General features: G+C 35.7%; 1 protein-coding gene across 1 annotated transcript in view; it reads right to left on the bottom strand.

Annotated features, from left to right (window-relative positions):
- ECSIT (evolutionarily conserved signaling intermediate in Toll pathway, mitochondrial) overlaps positions 1-24,301 on the bottom strand; it is a 36,999-nt gene that overhangs the window by 8,525 nt on the left and 4,173 nt on the right. Inside the window, exons 2-4 of the mRNA XM_085819833.1 lie at positions 22,154-22,695; positions 5,241-5,464; positions 615-822 (exon numbers count right to left, since the gene is read on the bottom strand). Of these exons, the coding sequence (XP_085675959.1) occupies positions 615-822; positions 5,241-5,464; positions 22,154-22,688 (967 nt within the window). The 5' untranslated portion in view covers positions 22,689-22,695. The remainder of the gene's footprint in view (positions 1-614; positions 823-5,240; positions 5,465-22,153; positions 22,696-24,301) is intronic.

Raw genomic sequence — 24,301 nt, 5'->3', positions numbered from 1 at the left:
AAGTTTGTAGCTTTGAGGTCAGGATTATAGCTCATTCCGGATTATGGGTGTCCGAATTAACGACTTTTGATTGTACTCTAAAAATAAATCAATTACTTATTGCTACTTCTTTCACTTCTTGATAATCACATCAATCAAGAACTAGCAATCTTTACCACAAAGCGAAAAAAAAAAAAAAAACATATTACATATGCTTTCAGATAACAACTGATTGCACATTTTTATGCTTCCTTAAAACAAAATTTTTGACAATATTGCACAATTAAAAGTTAAAATATGCAACTTCAGTTCTCATTTCCCAAACATAATTATTAACAGTATAGAAAAATATCAAAATGTTCCATTATTAGCAATTACCACAAATCATGATAAAACAGCATATTAAATAAGATACCAACTAACAACTGACTGACCACTTTTTATGCTTCTTAATATATATCTTGCATGTAAAGATTTGTATTTCGATTCTCATTTTTCAAATGCATATATTAACATGAAAAAAGAATATAAAATTTTTTTTATTTCATCACCACATATGAAATAATGGAAAAGAAAATATTTAAAAATTGAATTCTTGGCACAGAAATACAGTATTGTGACAGAAGGTACTTTACCATCATCATCTATTTCAATATCCGGGTACTTTTTGGGATCAGCACGCAATATGAAATATGTCATTGATATCCTCTTTAGCCATACTAAGAACGGTCCTTCTACATACACTGGTTTTTCTTGGGGATGTTCATCAATAAGCTTTTGTTGAACAGGACTCTGAGCACTCATAATCCATGTTTTATCTTTTGAATCTTCTAAATCTGCAGCCTGTAATAACATAGTTTTTAATAAAATGTTCATTGCTGTTGTATAATATAAAATTTCTTTTCATTTTTCTATATATCTACACAAATAATATACAATATTCATATGTGTATATAAATCCAATAATTATCACATTTTATTTGACTTTGTAAATATTGAAAAACTTCAAGTGTTTTTTCCGATGTATATATTAATATGACCCAGTTTTTTAAAAAAAAGTCCTTCTAAGTAGATACCTCTAATGCTCTTTGTCATAATCCAATAAATCTAAAATTAAATGTAGAAGTTCAGTTATCAAATACACTGCCCATATATGCAGCAATACATTTTCACTTAAAAAAAAAAATCAGACAATTGTACAAATTTAGCCCTTGCACACACATTTTCGTTCATAAAATTTGATCACTTATGAAGGTGACTATGATACTATTTTTGTGCAAATTTGAATGTGTCTTTATGTCTTGTGCCATGCTTTGTGGTCTACCATACTGTTTCTAATTTGAGCTGAAATTTGTGAGTATTTTTTCATATTTTATTTCTTTTCAATCAATCCTTTCACATTTTCTATATAAATAAACATTCAAGTTATGATTCTTAAAATTCAGATTTGTTTCAAAATTATATTTTGTGTTCATTCTTAACAAAAACATGTTAATGAGTTAATTCAGGATAATTATTTACCATTTATTTTGCATAAGAAAAATATTTGTAGAATCTTTCGTATCTTATTACACCAAGTAAATGAGTGTACTGTAAAATAAAACTGATGAATTTCAGACATTAATGGTCACCCAAAAGGGATTGTTCAGGATTTTTTTATGCTGTCGATGCATTTGCAGTCTACCAGTCAGCTGTTACGCTCCCTCCTACTAATCCCTTTTTTTTTTCTCCTCTTACCTTTATTATTAGCATCATTTTCTTCACACTTGCACCATATACAATTCAACAGCAAAATTGCAAAAATTTGAAAAGCAGTATATGTTTAGAATTCCTGATGCAGCATTAACTCTTTTTTTTTTTTTTAATTTTATCTCATTTCATCATATGCTTGTTTGGTTTTCTTACTAAGATGGCTTTACAACACTTTTTTTTCTCTTTTTATTATTAACCTTTTGTGCGTTTACTTTCTTTATTAAATATCAAGCTCTTCCACTTATGCCACAAAAAATTCAATTCAAAGCAAAATCACAAAATATTTAAAAACAGGATATCTTTAGAACTTCTGATAGACAGTCTCGCATGCTGGAGATAAAAATATTTTATTCTGTACAGTGTTGCTACTGCTCACTTTGAAATCTTTGAGTTTGTTAACCAAAAATTAATTAAAGTGTTACAAAATATGAAATAGATAATAAAACAAATTCATTCGGGCTTCCAGGTGCCCATGTTCAGGTGCAGGGTTACATAATTCAAGATTTAATGGCTCTAGATACAGTTGTTTTTTCACATTGCGAGAAACATACATACATTCATGCAGATTTTTCATTACTTAATTTCTTTAAATATAATACAGGGCGATAATATTTGGCACCCAGGGGTGTCATCTTAAGGCATAAGGATATGCTATAAATTTGAGATAGAAAAAAAAAAAAAAAAAAAAAAAAAAGATTTTTTTTTTTTAACTCAGTCAAATAATAACATCTTTATTACTTTAAACACATACTTTTAAATCAATCACCAATTTTAATTAAAATCAGAACTTTAAAAGAAGATGAACTGTGTACTATTGTGTCTTCTCTAAATTTGCCTCTGCATGCTGTGAATACCAGCATCATTAACAAAATAGTGTATTTTACAAGGACAAAGGGAAAAACCTTTTCCTTTTTTTTTTTTTTTTCCCCCTCCTACAACATGAAAGGGTATCGGAATTTTCTCTAAATGCATGCAGTAATTTATCGCATTTTATTTTCTTTAGCTAATTTCATTTTTCTTATGCTTCTAGACTAAGAAAACTTTAATTTATTAAAGTGTTTTTAAATACGTTGAACATAAAATTATTTGCATTGCATATTTTTCATGCCTGCTCTGAAATGAGCCTAACAGCTCTATGTACTTATTTAAACAAAATTAAATACAAATATTTAATGATATTAATTATTAAACATTTGGTTGAATCGTCATATTAAGTTTTATAAATGCCAACAATATCATTAAGACAATTCAGTTCAAATAAAATTTATTAAGAAAAATTATGCTGAATATCACTAGGGATGAGAGAATGACATTTACATAATTTAAGCTTCATTAATTCAATAATGAATTGTGCAAATTTTATTTCTGAAAAACAATTTTATTAGTTAAAGCTAAAAATTTTAAAAACAAGAGATTTGGTGATCTACTAGGAAACCAGGAAATGTGTCGAAAGAACAGAAGAATTGGCAGCTATACCAAAGGAAAGAGCTTCCAACATAATTATTCCAAGTGTGGAAGTATTAAGACATTTCTACACATTTATTCAACCATGTTAAGATATTACTAGACATGCACATTCTAACCATCAGCACTTGATGCTGTCATCCATCACTTAATTTCAACTGGGGTCTATCCCAGAATATATGTACAGGGTGATCTTTTTTAAAGTGACAGTGTTTAGAGCCCCCTGTAGCGCGATCTAATAGCCGAAATGTCCCCAAACGTGGTATTTAGACTAATCAAGACATACAATCGTACAGTTAAATTATTAATGTTTATTTACTACATTAACTTCCCCGGTGAGTAATTAGACCACATTCAATGTGAACACCATTCTCAAAAATAACACCGTGCATTCTGTGCACAATGTTCTCCACATCCGTGTGTAACATATCACGATGAAAATTTCGCACTGTCTTTGTTATGTAGAATAGACTTTAGACAAATTTGATACTTCCCCAACATAAACTTGAGATTTCAAATAACCCCAGAGCCAAAAATCGCATGGCATGAGGTCAGGGGAACGAGGCGGCCATGCAACTAGAAAACTGCGACTCATGACTCTATCATCAGTGAAGTTTTGGCGCAACAGCTGCTTTACCTTATTACTAATATGTGGCGGAGCACCATCCTGCATAAAGATTGTCTATTGGAGACGGTTTCTTTGCTGAAATTGTGGAATAACAAATGTTTGCAGCATTTCGTGGTACCTTTCTGCATTTATGGTGCACGTTTGGGGTCCTGTCGGAGTGATGGTCTCAAAAAAGAATGGCCAATTACGAATTCGGCTGTGAAACCACACCAAATAATGACTTTTGGGGACTTTAACGGGATTTTGTGCACGATGTGAGGCTGCTCAGAAGCCCAAATTCGGCTCTTTATGGACCCATTGAGATAAAAATGGCACTCATTTCCCCACAGAATGTGCCATGGGAAAGCATCATCAATTTCTACCCTAGCAAGAAATGATAGAGTGAATGTCACTCGCTTATCATAATCACTTGGTTTCAATTCGTGCATGCGGCTGATTTTATAGAGGTAAAATCCAATAATGCGCCGCAAAACTCTCCATACCGTGGAATACTTCATGTCCAATTGTCGAGCTACACCCCAGGCGCTGCTAGTACCAGCAATGGTTCCCTGCGATCCTTCGACAATTGCAGTTGCCACATCAGTTATTACATCTTCTGATACTGGTTTACGTCCTTTCCCAGCGCGAATGGTCAGTAACCCCATTTCCTCGAACTTCTTAATCATTTTCTTAAGACCATTCAGAGATAAAGGCCCCTTTTGTAATTTTTTTCTGGTTCGAAATTCCCGAAGAGTAGCGGATGCATTACATTGATTCATGTAATACAACTTCACCAATAACGCACGTTCCGGTAACGTGATAGGTATGTCCACTGGAGCTCGTTTACATCAACTGAGATTATTTGTCGGAGCTGCCTACTACTTGCTTTTATAGCCCCTATTACTGGCGCTGTCATCGTACAACATTTGCATTTTTCTTTGATACCCGTGTTTTATGCTAATTCTCGTTAATGTAAACTACAGTAGCGCCACAAAATGCCCTAGCGGCGATTTTGGAACTAAACATTTTTTTCACGGAATCCTTTTTCCCATGTCTTGATTAGTCTAAATACCAAATTTGGTGCCATTTCGGGTATTAGATCGCGTTAAAAAAGATCACCCTGTATGTCTAACAATGTACTGTATTTTAAGAGCTCTTTAAAAAATACGTACTGCTCTGTAGTATGTTTTTCCCCCCTCATTTAAAATTATACAAAATTAAAAAACATGTCTTGTTATTATACAAAAAAAAAAAAAAAAAAAAAAAAAACGCACATAAATAAAGAATAAGCTAAATTTTATTTGCTCTAGAAGTATAAACGATGCAAACAATGGAATCTGTATAATTGGAGTTCTGCTGCATTAACATATGGAATCAAAAGTTGAAAGTTAATTACAAGATGACAAATATATTACGATTTTTTTTTTTTGGTACTTACATCATATTCTTCTATTTTTGTTCTTTTGTCAACACACATTTTCTTCAAAGCTAATCTTGCCAACTCACGGATATCAGTTGGTAAAGGGTCAGGCAATGGATATGGATTGATATTCTTCAATTTTGGCATCCAGTAAAGCATTCTAGCATATTTCTTAAATACATGAGAACTTTTACCAAAAGAAGCCACTATGATATCTCCCATTTCTCTGTCAGGACAGATACCTAATAAAAAATTTAATCAAATATAAACAAATAATAAAAATATTAAATATTTAAAATACACATTAATTTTAGGTTATCCATACAGATTACAAAGATTAACATATGAAAAAATGAAACATTAATTAAAAAAAACACAGAAACTAAACAGCTTGGTTTTGAAGGCAACTGACGTAGGTCTTCTTATTCAAAATCCACATCTGATCACACATTGCATACCCTTAAAAATTTTGCTGTACACATCCACCACACAAGTGGAAAACTATATTACATCATTTACATAATGTAAACATTTTTGGATACAAAATAGTTCAGTAAATTTTTATTAAATTATTAATCATTTACAATAAAATACACTGCAAATTAAAACAACAGAAACACTGCTTTTATTTGAGCCTTAAGTACTATAAATAGAGATGTACTACAGTTAAAAGGTACAGGCAAAACTTCCCCAACTATAATCCATTGATGAATTACATATTGTTGCGTGCGTACGGGTTTGTTATGAAATGAATGCACAAGTCCGATGAAAAATGAACAAAAATTTATTATTATCACAACAAAAATGCTTAAATTTTCTCAAATTATCATGCAGTATTACAATATCTCACAGTAGTTATCTTTTAACTATTCAAATGTCCAATAGAACGTAATTCAAAACAGCTAAAGAAAGCTAATCCGTGAATTCGCTACAATCAACAAGAGCAGTTTTCTAAACAACAACAAACTAAGCAACTACTACGAACTGAGATGTTTTCCTCCTTTTATAAGATTTTAAAAATCATGTGCTAGAATTTTCCAGTACTTTCTCGAAATCAAAAAGAGATATTTATTTACTTAATGCATGCGCTCTTGTATTTTCAATTTTCCGGCTTAGCTTTCTTTTAATATTCGTCACACGCTGCACTGCGCAAGAAATAAAACCATTTAATTTATAATTGAACTAACATTAGCTTTTTAAATACCAAATTCGTAACACTGCCCCCTTCCCAAGGACTGCACGTCCTGGGCACGTCTCCATCGATAATCCCTGGACAGGAAGCCAAACTTACAACTGAGGCATAAACATTGCATTACAATATCAAACAACATGAACAATAAATGTAATAGATAACTTAAACAAATCAAATACTAACTGCATATCAAATACTAAATACAAATCAAATCAAATACACATTTAAAAACAAAAGGGACCATGGTCTTATACTATTTACAATTATTTACATTATGTACTATGGCCATAGCAATGAGCTAACCTGTCGTAATGAACGACTTTAGGTTTAGAGTTCGAAGACTTACGAATCCGAACCATGACGTCATTCAGTCTGTTTAGCACTGTATACGGATCATCCGAAGGTGACTGTAATTTAGGACTCAGTCCTTTTTGTTGAATCGGATTCCACAACCACATCTTGTCTCCTTTGTTGGATCTATGTCTAGTAGCTCTCGTGTCATATCTGGTCTTCACTTTCTCCGTCGTCAAGTTGACTCGCTTTCGTGCAGAATGGTGCATCCCCTCAAACCGGGCCTGGACATCTTGGATGTGTTCCTCAAGCGATGAAGGCGCATCCGTAGGGCGACCAAACAGGCAGTCACAAGGCAGACGAAGGTCTTGACCGAAGAGCTTCTGGGATGGAGAATAGTCTTGCGTTTCTGTTCGACCCTAGCATGATTTCGGCGGCTTCCCGAGCAGGGTCTTTCGGACAAGGCGTCGGCATTTCCAGGTAAGGATCTCTTCTGAGGATGGATAGTCATGTCACCAAATGCTGAAAGCAGTTTGTTGTTTTTGAAGTCTAAGGAAAAATTGTATTTCCTTAAAAAGTCCAATCCGAGTAGGCATGGATCTGTAATATCCGCCACATATGCCGTGTGATGGTAAGCAGCACTTCCAAACGTGATGTTCACGTTTAACTTCCCAGCTATCTCGATCTTGTCACCAGACGCAGTCTGAAGGGTAACACAGGATGGCGTCCAAATAAGTTTATCTTTAAACTGTTCAGCTAAATCTTTCCTAATGATGGTAACATTAGCTCCTGTGTCAATGTTCATATTGCAAGGAACTCCATCGATATTCCCATTGATGGACAGTCCGTTATTGTTGCCACTCACTATAGAGATCTTAAGCGCTTTAAAACAGGGTTTTTCATTATCTGGCAACCTCCGTTCCTTGATACGGTCATTAATTTGTTTCCTGCGTCGTTGCTCAGAAATTGTCTCAATTTTCGTACCCTGGGGTGTTCTTCCTTCCCGTGGCATTTAATTGTCTGTTTAAATCGTATGCCTTATTTTCCGTGCTCTGGGGAGTTCTGCAGTTCCTTCGTAGGTGGCCTTCAACACCGCAATTCCAGCACATTAGTGTCGGTTTCGTTTCACCACTATTCCATCTTAAAGCATTCACTGGTCTTGTCAACTCATCCGTTTTGTTATCCGTGCCCTGGGGTGTTCTGCAATGCCGTCGTAGGTGACCTTCAGAACCACATCTCCAACATCTTACAGCCACTTTGTTCTCACTGCTACTCCGTATCAAAGCATCGACTTGTCTGGATAAATCATCTAAACGAGCCATCAATTGCTCTCCTGGGTCGTGGACTCGCACAGCTCTGACCGGGTAGCGATCTCTAAGAGTTGCTTGCTGGGCTGCCTCCAATTTCACGGCGTACAACAGAGCGCTTTTCACATCCTTTACATCTGCCATTCGAAGAGCTTTCTGTATTTCAGTATCTCGGATGCCGTCGATAAAGTATTGCAAGGACAGAATTTCCCTTGTTTCTGTCGGGCATTCCGAAAAGGTGAGATGGGACAGCCTTTCAACATCCATGGTGAGCTCCTGAAGTGTTTCAGTAGGCTTCTGTTGACGAGATTTTAATTGGAGCCTGCTGTAGTCTTTTAAACACTTCTCCCCAAAGCGCAACTCCAAGGCGCTGGACAGAGCTTCGAAATCTAACCTTTTGTTTTCGGGAAGAGTCTGAAGGATATCCGCTGCGTCGGCTCTTAAAGAAGCGGCGAGATGACAGGCCTTAGCTTGGGAATCCCATCCATTCGCATCCGCAACTATAGAAAATTGGGTCTTATACACTTGCCAGGATGTCTTCCCATCATATGTGGATAGCTTCAGAGGTGGACGAGCAGGCATCGGTAAGAATTTAAAATCATCACTCCTGCTCCCTACCGTCACTACAAATTTCTTTAAAGTATCGACTTTTTTCGCAACGGCAGAAACCCTATCATCAATTTGTTGCTCGACGGCAGAAACTCGCTCTTCTATATGTTCTTTTACAGAAGAAACTCTTTCTTCTATTTCTTCTTTCACCGAAGAAACTCTTTCTTCAATTTTAACTTTTACGGAAGAAACCTTTTCTTCAATATGCCCAACTTTATTTTCAACCACATCTATTCTGCCTTCCATAGCATCGAATTTGGTTTCTATTATGCAGGCAATTTCTCTTTTCATTTCGTATTGACTTTCTTCAATCTTTACTTGTACGGATTTTATTTCTTCTTTAACAGATTCCTTAACAATTTTTATTTCGTCTTTAAACGTTAATTGACCAGCTTCCAACTTTTTCTGACCAGCTTCCATCTTTTCCTGACCAGATTTCATCTCATCTTTCATTTCTTCTTTAAATGCAGCAAAGGCTGATATCAGCTGTCTTAACTGCTCTGCCATCGCTCTTGTAAATGGCATTCAAATCTCACTTCTGACACCAAAAATTGTTGCGTGCGTACGGGTTCGTTATGAAATGAATGCACAAGTCCGATGAAAAATGAACAAAAATTTATTATTATCACAACAAAAATGCTTAAATTTTCTCAAATTATCATGCAGTATTACAATATCTCACAGTAGTTATCTTTTAACTACTCAAATGTCCAATAGAACGTAATTCAAAACAGCTAAAGAAAGCTAATCCGCGAATTCGCTACAATCAACAAGAGCAGTTTTTCTAAACAACAACAAACTAAGCAACTACTACGAACTGAGATGTTTTCCTCCTTTTATATGATTTTAAAAATCACGTGCTAGAATTTTCCAGTACTTTCTCGAAATCAAAAAGAGATATTTATTTACTTAATGCACGCGCTCTTGTATTTTCAATTTTCCGGCTTAGCTTTCTTTTAATATTCGTCACGCGCTGCACTGCGCGAGAAATAAAACCATTTAATTTACAATTGAACTAACATTAGCTTTTTAAATACCAAATTCGTAACAATATTCATTAATATGTGTGCTTATGATTATAATTTTACCACTTAGTAAGTTTTATGCTGCATGATGAACAGAAATCTGTGCTATTTTGCATGAACATTACACTTGTAATGCCATAATGGTACTCTTCTCTTATCAGGACTGGATTCAGAAATGTATGTGTTCATATGCATTCAAATCTATGTGTTCATATATGCATGTAAATTCAGTACATATGTATGTATAATTATGTATACAGACACACACATACATACTTACATATGAACATACAACATAGATTTCTTAGTCCAGTTCCAATACCAGAAAAGTACCACCATAATTTATAATTACATAATTTCCTATTAATTATGTAAAATCATTTCCATTACAGGACAATGTGATATCACAGTTTTTCTAAACATAAGGCATTTTAGATTAGTTATTTCAATAAATAAAAAACTATAATAGAATGACATACTTCAAAAACTTTTATTGAAAATACAGTCAAAAATCTTTAATCCAGACTTGTTGGGAGTTCGGAGGTCCCGGTTATCGATTATTCCAGATTACAGATCATCAGTTTAAATCTGGTAAGATGGCATGCAGAAATTATAAATATGAAACCGTAATTTATTAAATAAAGAGCAATTATGATCTATTTTTTTGTATCAAAATTTACCAAAGAAAAAAAAAAAAAAAAAAAAAAAGCTTAGTATTTATTTGTTTACTTTATTAAACATTTCTTTCAACGCGTGCATGCGTAAAGCATACATTACGCATAGACAAAATTAGAAAATTGAAACCAGAAAACCATTTGATATGTATTCGTGAGATTTATAATGACGAGGAATTTGATTTAAATCATATCAAAGACGGAGTACATCGAGATGAAATACTACATTTAGTAAGGAATTATAAGCCCAATAAAATAAAAACATCTGCCTTGAAGATAAGGATAGTGCTGACAAATCAACTTCCAGTTCACTGCACGACGCGACGTCCCCCCCCTGCAGAGCAGCGCGAAATTGATAAACAGATTTCGGAATGGTTAGAGAAACAAAGGATATGCCTTTATCAATTTTTTTGCAGCAATTCCACTTTTTGTTTGATGGACATCGAAACATGCTTTTTGACATAATCGAAAGTTCAAGCTTACTTTTATGAAATTGCTCTAATAGTCTGCAAAAAATAATAAGCCGGATCCATTTAGAAGATTAAGGAACAACACAATCTGCAATATTACCTGAAATAGATTATTAGATAATTTTAGCTCAGCTTATACCGTCCGTTATACATTAAACGCGCATGCGTAAACGTATTATACATACTAATTAATTATACATAAATGTATTATACATAATGCGCTTACGCATGCGCAGAAAGTTTGTAGCTTTAAGTTCCGGATTATACACTCAAGAGCCAAAACATTATGATCAGCCCTACATTTTGCGATGAACGCGCCTGGACGACGTGGAAGGCACATGATCAGGTGGAAATGGTATTTAACTGCTGCTGGAGAGTAAGTAAGTAAGTAAGTGAAAGAAGAATCATTCTTTCACTTACTTCTGTGTGTGATGGGAAAGGCTGCGGATCTAAGCGTCTTTGATAGAGTGCAGATTATAATGGATCGAAGGCTCGGAACAAGTATTTCCGAAACTGCACGACTCGTGGGTTGTTCGCGATCTACAGTTGTTAGTACGTATGAAAAGTGGATCAATGACGGTGAAACCAGCAGTAGACGATATGGTGTTGGACGTCCACACGCTATCAAAGAAAAAGGTCGTCAGAGACTGTCTCGCATGGTGAAGCAAAACCGGAGCCAGACAGTGGCTCAGCTGACAGCCGAATACAATGCAGGGCCCAAGTAGAAAAGTATCGGAGAAGACTGTTCAGCGGACACTGTTGGATATGGGGCTACACAGCAAACGCCCCACTCGTGTGCCTTTGCTGAGCAAGCGTCATCGCCAACTGCGCCTGCGCCGGGAACATCGCGACTGGTCCATGGATCAGTGGGAGATAGTTGCCTGGTCAGATGAATCACGGTTTGTCATTCATCACGCCGATGGCCGTGTCAGGATACGTCGTCTTCCAGGCGAACAGTTGCTCCCCCAATGCACAGTAGGTCATACACAGGCCGGTGGTGGCGGTATTATGCTCTGGGGGACGATCTCTTGGGCGTCTCTGGGACCCATGGTTGTGGTAGAGCAGACCATGAATGCTACAGGGTATCTGAACATCATTGCGGACCAGTTGCAGCCTTACATGGCCTCTGTTTTTCCAGCTGGAAATGGAATGTTCCAACAGGACAACGCCCCGCGTCACGAGGCTACAATTGTGTTGGAGTGGTTCCAGGAACATGATGCTGATTTCCAGTTAATGTCCTGACCGCCTAACTCACCGGATCTCAATCCGATAGAACACATTTTGGGATGTCATGGGACGGCAGCTCAGAGGTCAAACACCACCAATTCGCAATATCTCGGATTTGCGTGACCGTTGCTACAACATCTGGTACAATCTGTCTCCGGCCATCTATCAAGGACTTGTGGCATCCATGCCAAGGCGGGTTGAAGCTGTGTTGCTCGCCAAAGGTGGCCCAATTCGTTATTGACAGGTGGTCATAATGTTTTGGCTCTTGAGTGTAGATCATTCCAGATTAAAGACTTTATTAAAGACTGTATTTAGTTTGAAAATGAGCATTTTTCAAAGAGATATAAGCAACATGTTTAATATATTTAATTCAAAGGCAGTCGACAGGCAACAATGTTAGCTAAAATATCTGTCCCACCCCCAAAAAGTGTTTTTGATTATTATTGTCTCCTTATGAATTCATAAAAATGTGAATCAAACAATGAACAACTATTGCCTTGGCTTACATAGCTTTCCACTGAAAATTGTCACGTACATGTTGTTTTACATGGCACTTTATTATCTGAATTATGGTAAAGCCCATAAGGGCTGCTTTAAGGACGTCTTTGTAGAGGATTTTCTCAAAAATACTGGCTCATATTCACATTACATAACTACTGAAGTTCCCATGCATGCAGCTCATTCATTGTGATCTGAACCCAAATGGAACTACCAATATTTAGCATGGTTGTGGAACTCTTCTCAGAAAACTGCTGTGTCATATACTCAAAGTTAATTCAAGGTTACATACTTTACATTCCTTAGCAATGAATGCTGGCCCTCAATCATTCACCCTTCTAGAGAGTTTTCATGCTCCTAAGTAAGGCTGTGGAGTCGGTAGGGAAAATAACTGACTCCAACTCTGACTCCGACACCTAGAAATTTAAAGACTCTGACTCCCTCACATATATGTGAACATATACACATGTGTTACAGCTTATTGTTTTAAAAGTAAATGAAGTAATAGATTGCATAGCAGATTGCACACAAAAAACTGATTGCATAGCAGATTATTTATATTAATTAGCATTTATTATGAAATGGAATAATTAGCATCAGTAATTTCCAAGACACAGTATAGCTTCGACAAGATCTTCTTTGATAGAGGACCGTAGATTCCATTTGATAAACTTCAGAGCTAAGAATAGTCTTTCCACACTAACTTCAGTAGGAAGAAGAGCTGATACTGTTAAGACTACTTCTTTTAACTTTTCAGGATGGGTATGTATAAGTTTTAAAAGAGGTGTCTTGCAAGAGCGATCATATTTCTCTATTTTTTTCAATGCCCTTGTATGTATTTTTTCATTTTTATATCTAAAGGCTCTTGGTTCTTTATTTTCATTCACTTTGCCTTAGCCTTTTCATTATTATCAAAATATCTGTCAAAATCTAATTCATTATTGGAAGAGGATGAAAGAGACTCAGTTGCAATGTCTGCAATCTGACTGTACTGATTTGAATACTCCAATTGTACTGAGAATAATTTCATTCCTAGTAAAAGTTCATAGATGGCTTTCTTTGCCTTTTTAATTTGTTCGTCACCCAACAAAATTCAGTGTTTTGGATCTACATATATGTCATATAATATGTCAATAGAACTGAAAATAACTGAATATTTATTAATGTATATAGTCCATAAATAAAAATAATAACTCAGTTTCTCATTAAATTTTTATTTTATTTTATTTTATTTTCAATTCGGTCTAATTTCAAACTGTCCAACAAAAACTGTAGTCGGCGTCAACGTGTTTTTAGCGACTCCAGCTCCGACTCCTTTTACTCAAAAAATCTGCCTAACTCCGACTCCACAGCCCTGCTCTTAAGGATCCATTTTACACTGTAATACAACAGAACATAGTACAACTTACCATTTGCTGAAAATAATTTTGATTTTTGAGCCATAATATTCTTCTTCTTCAGAATGATGTCACCCCTTATCACAATCATGAAATTCAGCTGATGCTGAAGTATTAGAATCAAGAGATACATAGACATTTTCCATATTCTCCAAAGCTTTTTCCTACCAGTTATTTCCTCTTAGTAAAGCTTGAAATATCATTGTGGGAACGGCATTTCTGCTTTGTGAATGAAATTGTGCAATAAAGGATTTTTCACAATTCTCATGCAAGAAAATACACGAAAGTATAACTGACTGCCTGCCATGACATTGGAAAAACTGTACTGATAGGGAAATCTACAAAAGTCTAGCCTACTACCTGGCCTTTATTTTTGAAACTAGTATTTGTTGTAGACATATACTTACAGTTAGAAGAAAATATTTTAAATGATGCAAATCTAAAAAATTTAATCTAAAAAAATGTAATTTAAATTTAAAAATTAATTTTTTAAATCTAAAAAAAAAACATTCTTGTAAAAAGAACAAAAAACCAATTTTTAATACCTTTCTTCTATCCGTATATTTATATTTAGGAAAATTCACATACTCGTTATAAAAATTAATTACAAGTAGCCATATTAAGACGTATTAAGAAGTGACACGCTTGCATTTGTATAGAAGTAAAAGTAAAATATCAGTTTGGAAGAAGATTTCTTATGTTAATTGATTACACAACAATAAATTCTATGCAGTTTGACATGACAAATACTCATCCATATAAAGTTTTTAAAAAAGAAAATTTTATTTATGAAATCTGAAAATTCTGGCAGGTTCCAGTACTTACACATGGCCAACTTATAACATTATCTGCATAAATTAAAACTGTTTCTAGTTTTATGCATTTAGCGTACAATTGACTGACTATTATTCTAAAGGAATGAAACTTCATGAGAATATTAATAACCTTTTCTTAGCCTTTGAAAACAGAATTTAATTTCTGTGAGAAATCTTTCGGAATAGCAGTTGTATCAAAATTATAAATTAAAAGAATATTCACATTACTAAATCATAAAAAGTATAGCACAGAAGGGCATTTAAGGGGGAAATCGATCTCAAGTTAAACTAATTTATTTATTAACCAAACCTTTACAGCAAATTACAAAATGACATAAAAAATCAGGCATTTTGAAAATAAATATCTTGATCAATTTTTTTTGAATGACAAACCAATTTTTTTATTCTAATTTTTACAATGAGTATAAAATTTTCCTGACTATACATACAGGGTCTGGGTAAACACACAAAGAGTTAAATCTAATAATTTTGACAAAATAATACTTTTCTATATTTAAAAATGCCAAAATATGAATATTTACATTATTTAAAACATTTCTCTAACTCTCTATGACCAATGGTTGAGAAAATAAAAAGGCTGGATAACGATTTTTGCAGACAAAATATATAATTACTAATTTATTCAAAAAGGTAAGCATTAAAAAATATTTTTTTCTTTTAATTGAGATGCATAGTTAAACCTCTTTTTCCTTTCTTCTTTTCTAGCAAAACAGAAGAAATGATTTCTTCATCAAATTTATTATAAGTAAGAGAATTAAAGCTCAAACTAGCCTTTTCTCTTGCACTGGGATTATCCTGTGGACCTGTAAACACTCGTGAAAATGCGCAAATCCGTTGGTACCATCATAATGAAATGCAATTTCCAAAATAAATATTCTAAACACATTAAATTTATCAAATTAATAATAAAATGTAACTGTAATAAAAAGAATGTAATAAAAAGAATTAAAGCGAAGTAAAAAACTGCAATTTTTTTTATTATTATTATTACACATTGAATTATTCTTGAATCTAATCATACATATTATTATAAATCATTTCGGCGGACAAAAATCCTTGATAGCTTTTACAGCACAAACAATTAAGTCATTATCCTTGTGCACTCTCCACCGCATAAATTCGTTTAAATACGAATCCAAGTGTTTTCGGGCAGTTCCGCAGAGTTTCTTGTTTCTCCATTTTGCCAAACCCCACAATCGTTCTATATTTTGTGTATGTATACCAGTTTCAGGACCTACAAAATTATATCAGTGATTCACTTTAAAATGTTGGAATCCTGCTGTTTCCAATTCATCAGTTTTGTAACTTTTCCACAAGTCTGAGAAAATTGTAGTTCCTTCTGCAATGTTGTTCCTAATTTCGGCCATTAGAGTTACTGCATTTTGATTGGGAACCTCTACGATGAAACACTCGTTGGTATCTCTACACAGTCCCCCAAATATTCACTGTTCTGGAAGAATACAACTGACATGGTTTTTGCACTTTGTAAAAAGGTTCTCATCTATCTCTACAATTTTGTTCGGACCTCCTATTTGTTTCGAATTGTATTGTAGAAGGCTATAAGTGCACACCTCCCTCATATAATTGTTTCAATCAACAATTGTATTTCCTGTTAAATCCAGCTGTTTTTCTCCCCATTCAAATGATACGTAGCGTATTCGAAAACTAAGTACCGTTTCATTCTAGCGCCGTCGCAGCGCTGTGGGAGGCGTCCCGCGCATGCGCACTAGTCTTTCTTGTTCACTGACTTTCAATTGTCGCCATTTTGGTTGCTCTATGTTGTGTTTTCAGTTTGCTGTGCACATTCAAAATGTTTAAGACAATTAGTTCTCCCGCTGACTGTGAGATTCGTGCCGTGATTAAATTTTTGAACGCGAGGAATGTTAAACCGGCCGAAATTTATCGTCAAGTGACAGAAGTTTACGGTGAATACGCGATTAAGTGATGGAATGGTGAGAAAGTGGGTAATGTTTAATGCAGATCGAACAAATGTCCACGCCGAGGCTCGGAGCAGGGGCGTAGCTAGAGGGGGGCAAGGGGGGCATCTGTCCCCGGGCGCAGAATCCAAGGAGCGCCAAACTGATGTTACGGCATTTTAGAATTAAATGTTTTCCATCCTTGGCAAGCAGTAGGGGGCGCGAAATGTTCAGTTGTCCCTGGGCGCTGAAAACCCTAGCTACGACTCTGGCTCGGAGTGGTTGGCCTTCTGTTGTCACCGATGATTTGGTAAGGAAAGTTGATGAAGCAATTCATGAGAACAGACGCTTCACAATGACAACTTTTTCAGAGGCATTTCCACAAATTTCACGTACTGTTTTGTTCGAAATTGTGTCTGACTGCTTGAATTATCGCAAACTATGTTCCCGATGGGTTCCAAAAATGCTCACTGATGTTCACAAAACAAAGCGACTTGGTAGTGCCCTGACATTTCTCACGCGGTAGAGTGATGGGGGAGAAAACTTTTTAAACCAAATTGTGACAGGTGATGAAACTTGGGGTGTCATTTCACACCAGAATCGAAACAACAATCGATGGAGTGGAGACATACTCATTCTCCGAAAAAACAAAAGTTCAAAGTGACAATGTCATCACAAAAAATCATGTGCTTTGTCTTCTGGGATAGGAAAGGCGTTTTGCTTACTGAATTTCTTCCCAAAGGTGAAACCATTAATGCGGCACGATATTGTGAGATTTTAACAAAACTAAGGCGTGCCATTCAAAACAAACGAAGAGGAATGCTCAGTAAAGGAATTGTGTTGCTCCATGACAATGCTCGGCCCCATACTGCTGGTGTCACTCAATCGTTAATTCGACAGTTTCATTGGGAGCAGTTCGATCACCCGCCGTACAGCCCGGACTTGGCGCCGTCCTACTATCACTTGTTCCTGCACATGAAACGCGAGCTTGGTGGCAAGCGCTTTGGATCTGACGATGACACGAAAAATGCTGTGGAGTCGTGGTTATCGAAACTGGAGGGAAGTTTCTTTGACGATGGTATACAAAAACTGGTCACCCGCTATGACAAGTGTTTGATCATTGGCGGAAACTATGTTGAAAAATAGTTTAAGACATGCATTTTCATGTAAAAATAAAATTGGATTTGAAAAAATTGTTTTATTATTATTATTTTATTATTATTATTATTATTATTATTTCAAAACGGTACTTAGTTTCCGAATACGCCTCGTAATTCTTGAGACCAGCAGTAAATAAACCGGAGGGAAGTCAGAAACGGGAGTTTTGAGCCCTCCAACCACATGCCTTTTTGAATAGCTACTCGTTTACTGCACTCCTTTACATTGCAATGCCACTGCGTATCAGTTTTGATATACAACGCTATATTGTGGCCACTAACACACAAAATTCTTAGAAGAAATGATTCCATACTATTGAAAATATGCCACTGCACTCTCTTTGGTACTAGGCAAATCCCAAATTCAAATCATTTTGCTGCGGAGTAAAAAAAAAAAAAAAAAAAAAAAAGAGCAGTACAGGGTGATTATAATTAAAGTTTCAAAACACTATAAAAAAAGAACCACTTATGAAAATGACGTCAAATTTGAAAGGAATGTTATTGAAGAAGGCGGAAAGCGTATGGCAGAAGAAAAAATTTAGTTTCAAAAGTTAGCAACAGATGGCGCTGCAAGCGGAAGACGACGTAAATTAAAATGTTAGTTAAATTTCAGTGTTATAAAGCCGTCAGGTACCAGGCTGTTCCTCATTTCGCGTCTCAGACGTTCGCCATGGGTGTTTCACTGCAGGACCGCGCTCTGCTGGTAAAGCTGTATTACAAGAATGATGATTGTGCAAGAGTAGCTCTGCAAAAATTCAAGACACTGAAGGGTATAAAAGAAAGCGTTGGTCCAATGAGTGTCGTAGGTCTAAAGAAAATGATGCAAAAATTCGAAACGACAGGTTCGTTTGATGTGCAATCTGGTAGAGGGAGAAAACGACTGCATTCGACGGTAGTTGAAGAAGTGGCCACAGCATTACAGGAGGGGTCGGCCGGTGGTGGGCAACCGTGCAGTGCACGAGGAATTGCCCGAACATTGGACAGGCCTACGATCACGGTGCTGAAAATTGTACGAAACATCCTGCAATGCTATCCGTACAAAATTGGCCATGTGCAGGAGTTGCTTCCGTCTGACCTGACAGCTAGGGAGACGTTTGCGTTAGAATTCCTGGCTCGCATGGAAGTGGATAATGAATGGCCGTGGAAACTCTTGTGTACAGATGAAGCCCATTTCCATCTGACAGTATACGTGAATACCCAGAATTCTCGAATATGGACAACAGAAAATCCATTGGCAATGCACCCCGTACCACTTCATCCTGAAAAGGTCACGGTATGGTGTGGCTTTACGGCATCATTCATCCTAAAACCATATTTTTTCGAGCAGACGGGTGCTTCCGATTCTGTTACCGCAACCGTCACTGGTCAGAGAGTCTATGCGTCTCTTTTGCGCAACCACGTGATTCCAGCTCTGCAACAGCGTGGATGTGTGAATGAAATCATTTTTATGCAAGATGGCGCTTCTCCGCACATTGCACATCCCGTGAAGCAGCTGCTGAGGCACCATTTCGGAAATGCTCGAATTATCAGCCGTCATTTCCCTAGAGCCTGGCCGTTCCGATCGCCTGATCTTACTCCGTGTGATTTCTGGCTGTGGGGATATCTGAAGGATGTTGTATTCCGTGCTCCAATTGCAAATTTAGCGGAATTAAAGGCACGCATTTCGCAACACATTCTGAACATCACCCCGGAGACACTGCGATCCGTTGTGGAACATGCTGTTTGTCGCTTTCAACTTGTTGTACACAACGGTGGACACCATATTGAACATGTTTTGCGCCAGTCTCGCGACAGTTCCGAACTTCTTTGATGAATGGTTCTTATACGGTATGTCGCCGCAAAACTCTTGAAACCGATTTGTCCCTTTCGATGTGATATGTACAGTCATGCAAATAAAATTATTCAACAATTCTAATATGTCAATGCGTTTTAATGTGTAACTTCCACCTTAGCCATTGTTTTACGAATCATTTCTCGTTTCCCGTCGTGATTCTGCCGCTTACAGCGCCATCTGTTGCTAACTTTTGAAACTAAATTTTTTCTTGTGCCATACGCTTTCCGCCTTCTTCAATAACATTCCTTTCAAATTTCACATCATTTTCATCAGTGGTTCTTTTTTTATAGCGTTTTGAAACTTAAACTTTAATTATAATCACCCTGTATATTTCAACACGCTAAAGAAAACTAACTCACGTAGTCAAGGATTGCACAATTATTTGCGGTAATCAGAGCAGAAGCTACCTACTGGCAATAATATGGGATTTGGTGAAAATGGTCGACGGAATAATTTCAAAGTACGAAAATGGTCGACGGGATAATCCATAAGTACCCAGATTACTTTTCCAAATAAATTATAAATTTTATTTATTCACTTTTAAACTCATTTTCTTCTCCCCCTTCTCCTCCCAGCGGATGAAAGATTTAATGTCAGTGAAAAAACTGAGGAAAGGAATGAGCTTTAGTTGGCGAAGAAGTTCAACAATTCAATAAGTCAAGAAGTCTAATGACTTAAAAGTAATGTTACACAATCCCTTCGAAAAAAAGGTATCACATTTTACTATGACAATCCTACAATTAAATGTAACTGTTAATGCTTACACCTTTCTGCACTCTGTATTAGACGGGAAAGCAGGCTTCCAGAGGGATAATTTAACCCTTCAGATAGCACAGGTTTTTGGATCTGTCAAGACCTGCATTTAAACAGTAGCTAAATTTGTATAATAACTTATTTTACTCTCTTATTTTCATAAACTTGTATTCATTAAAATGGCAATTGCATTTTTAAAGGAAATAAGAAAGCAAAATATCTTAAATTCCGAGCTAAGGTATACCAAGTGACAGAGAAGAGAGCTCAAAGAGTTAAAAATGAATTCTCTTACCACACACTTTCCCAAGTACCCCCTTTCTAAGATGTAAGGATTAAAATTTTTCATGCACTATAGAGCAGATTAAATCCCTGAGCACAAGGATTTCTCTCTCAGACACATCGCAAAGGACGTAGAGCTTATGAAGCCAACGAACAGACTAGACATCACTCTACCCACTCAGATAGCTGATATCACAACATTCCGAGATAGCATAAGCTGTCCTTATGGATAGTAAGAACATGACTTGTGTATTTTATGTTTCCAGAACCAAGACTGTAAGAGTATAATTCTAAGCCAGTATACAGGGTATCTCGTAAATGTTGTGAAAAACTTTAGGTGGAGGTAGGGCACATCATAAGGATCAAGAATTGAATAGGGACCCCTTCCCAGGAACGTCATTGTATGCCAACAGAGGGTGTTGTACAGGATAGTGCTAGTGGAAAGTGAGGATTGCCTCGTTTGAGCGGTAGACACCTTACGAAGAGCACGGAACATTATATGAACAGATAGCTTGTGAACATGTGGTTCCAACATGATGGGAGCACACGCTCATCTAGGTCTGGACGTTCATGGCCATTTGAACAGATCATTCCTGCATCGATGGATTGGGCGTGGTGGACCGGTTCCCTGGCCCCCATGCTCACTGGATTTATCGAGCCTTGATTTGTTTTTGTGGGGAGCCATTACAAGTGTTTTGTATCACAATCCTGTTGTGCCTGAAATGAATCTTGTGGCAAGACTCGCCTGTGCAGCTGCTACAACCAAAGAAACTCCCTGTATGTTTTAACATGTCCGGCAATCAATGGTCCGTCGGTGTCAGGCACATTTGGGGTATGATGGCGCAAACTTCTAACATCTGCTGTAACCTTTAAGCTGTTGTAAACCATTTGTAATCATGTCCAAAAAATCCTCGATAGCTTTTAAAACACAAACAAACAAGTCATTATTCTTGTGCACTCTCCATTGCATAAATTTGTTTAAATACAAATCCAAGTGTTTTTGGGGAGTTCAGCAGAGTTTCTTGTTTCTCTATTTTGACAAACCCCACAATCGTTCCATATTTTGTGTGTGTACCAGTTTCAGGATCTATAAAATTATATCAGTGATTCACTTTAAAGTGTTGGAATCCCACTGCTTCCAATTCATCAGTTTTGTAACTTTTCCACAAGTCTGAGAAAATTGTAGTTCTTTCTACAATGTTGTTCCTAAATGCTTCAAATTAATCACTCTCTTGTTTCCTTTCCCATCTTTTACCTCTGCTATCACTTACCTTTGACATTTCCAGGCATGGGTTCCTATGCAAATCTTAATCCTTATGATGTGCCCTACCTCCCCCAGAAGTATTTTGCAACATTTACGGGGCACCCTGTATATGATCCCATGGGGTGAAATAAGACATACAGAGGTTACAATTTATTAAAACAATACTTATAATTAAAAATATGGATATAAATATATAGCTTACCTCGATGTTCCATTTGATCTAGCAAGACAAGTGCACATTCTTGATGCCGAGCAAAATGAAAAAACTCGGCTTGAATCAAGTTGTTAGGTATCATTTTGCCTTTTGGAAAAACATCCATCAGTTTTTTGTAAACATCTGGATCATCTATAACATCGAACTCTTCCAAATACTTCAGTGCAGCATAGATGAATTCTATGTGACCTCTTTTAACCTTATCTCTAGTATTATATGCATCTATAATTTGAATAAAGCTTTTTTTGTTTTTTACTTCAATTTGTTTAAAATAACTTTCCCTTGGTGCTAATTCTTTAGCAGTTGGTTGTAAGTCTTTATGATCAGTTAAAGCACACATTAAAGCACTTGTATGAAAATCACATGCTAAAACTTTACAACAATTAGAAGGCAAATGTAATTTATATAAAATCATATTCAATCTGCTATAATTATACTTTTGCATGCAACACATATGCTTGAAAGAAGTTCTGAAGGATAAGAATTTGGAAGCTTGCAAAATTATATCTTTTGACAGGAACATGGTCTGGCTAAAATAAAATTTAAAAAAATTAATCCAATATTTCAAATATATGCACAAGTACTATATGAGGAAAAAAAATTAAGGAAAAACATAGATTATAGTCTACTATAATCAGATACATTTACTAAACCATAAATATAAATGGTACTTTTCCGTTTCGCCGGCGCAAATCTCGCCAAGCAGACTTTATTGGCGACAACACAGAGCATACACATATAAAATGTTATCAAATGTTGGTTCTAAGAATTTTTTATTTTGAGGGCATAAGCATTTTAATATCGTTTAAATTTTATAAAAAGCCAATGAATAAAGACAATAAATTTGTAAAAAGTCATTAATTTACGAATTTACTATGCTTTCATGGTACAACATCCTGATTCACGTAACCCCAAGTGATCTCATCTCACGTAAACTACACTAAAAAAATCTAATTCTCTCAGTAATTATCTACATTAATTTCAAGTTAAATCTTAATTTGGAATACAAGTTTAAATGCAAGAATTATTTCAGTTCATACGAATAGCTTACTCAGAAATTATGTAAAACCAGAGTGCTTTATTTCGCTAGTGCATTCTCATTAGATTGACCTTAGGGCATAAAACTGGACTATCTGTTAAAAATTCTATGTAATTGTATGCCAGTATTGAAAGAAACAATGAATCTGATAAGAAATGGCCGCGACTTATTTTGAAAATGAGGCTTAAAAAGCTACCAGCGAGGATATTCCGTTTGGCATCAGTTGTACCATTATTGGCGACTTTATCGCCTGCGCCGGCAAAACGGAAAAGTACCATATAAATCAGTCTACTTAAACAGATAAATTTTATAAACAAATATATTAAGTACTACAAAAAACGGTAAAAATTTACTCTATGGTACCCTTTGGCAAATCATTTCTTTTTTGACGCCAAGATTGTGAGCAATTTCAAGATGGCCGTTACGCAAAATAAAAATAAGAAGTCAAAGACTTGCACAAACTTAGTATCCATGTACACCTATTTTCATAAAAAAAAAAAAAAAAAAAAATCAGAGAATTGCACAAACTAGGCAATGTGCACTGCCTTAACTTTGCACATGTACGCATCGATCTATTTTCACTTAAATCAAGAAGCTAAAACAAAGTTAAAACTATCATGGTAACCAGTAAAAATTCGCCGTAGTCTTAACACACAAAGACGAACAAATAACAAAAAATACACAAACAGAGAAGAATAAATAACCAAAAATACATATTATCTAACATAAAAACATAAAATAACAAATCTTTTAACAAAAATTAACACAAAGAGACGAATAAATAAAGGAAACCGCAATTTTTTAAAAAATACCTTTTTTTCATGTGCATACGTTTAGGCTTTCCTACCACCATCTCCTCCATCCTCTAGGTAAGCAAATCAATTAAATTTTTCATTTCTGCTCATCTGCTATTAATCAACATGCATCCTCTTACTCACCTCAGACATACTCAAATGATGGTACCCACAGCAAAATAATAACAAGTTAAAAATCCAAGACCATAACCATGTACGTGCAAGCAAACACAACAACTCAAATGAATACAAAGAAACAAAAACCCAGGTCTATACGAAAGGCTTACTATTATAAAAAAGCGC

This window comes from Stegodyphus dumicola, chromosome 7, assembly GCF_044657685.1.
Source record: "Stegodyphus dumicola isolate Sdum_Otavi_A_Nest chromosome 7, ASM4465768v1".
Lineage (NCBI taxonomy): Eukaryota > Metazoa > Arthropoda > Arachnida > Araneae > Eresidae > Stegodyphus > Stegodyphus dumicola.
Note: the sequence above shows the minus strand (reverse complement) of the source record. Positions and strands in the feature narration are given on the sequence as shown.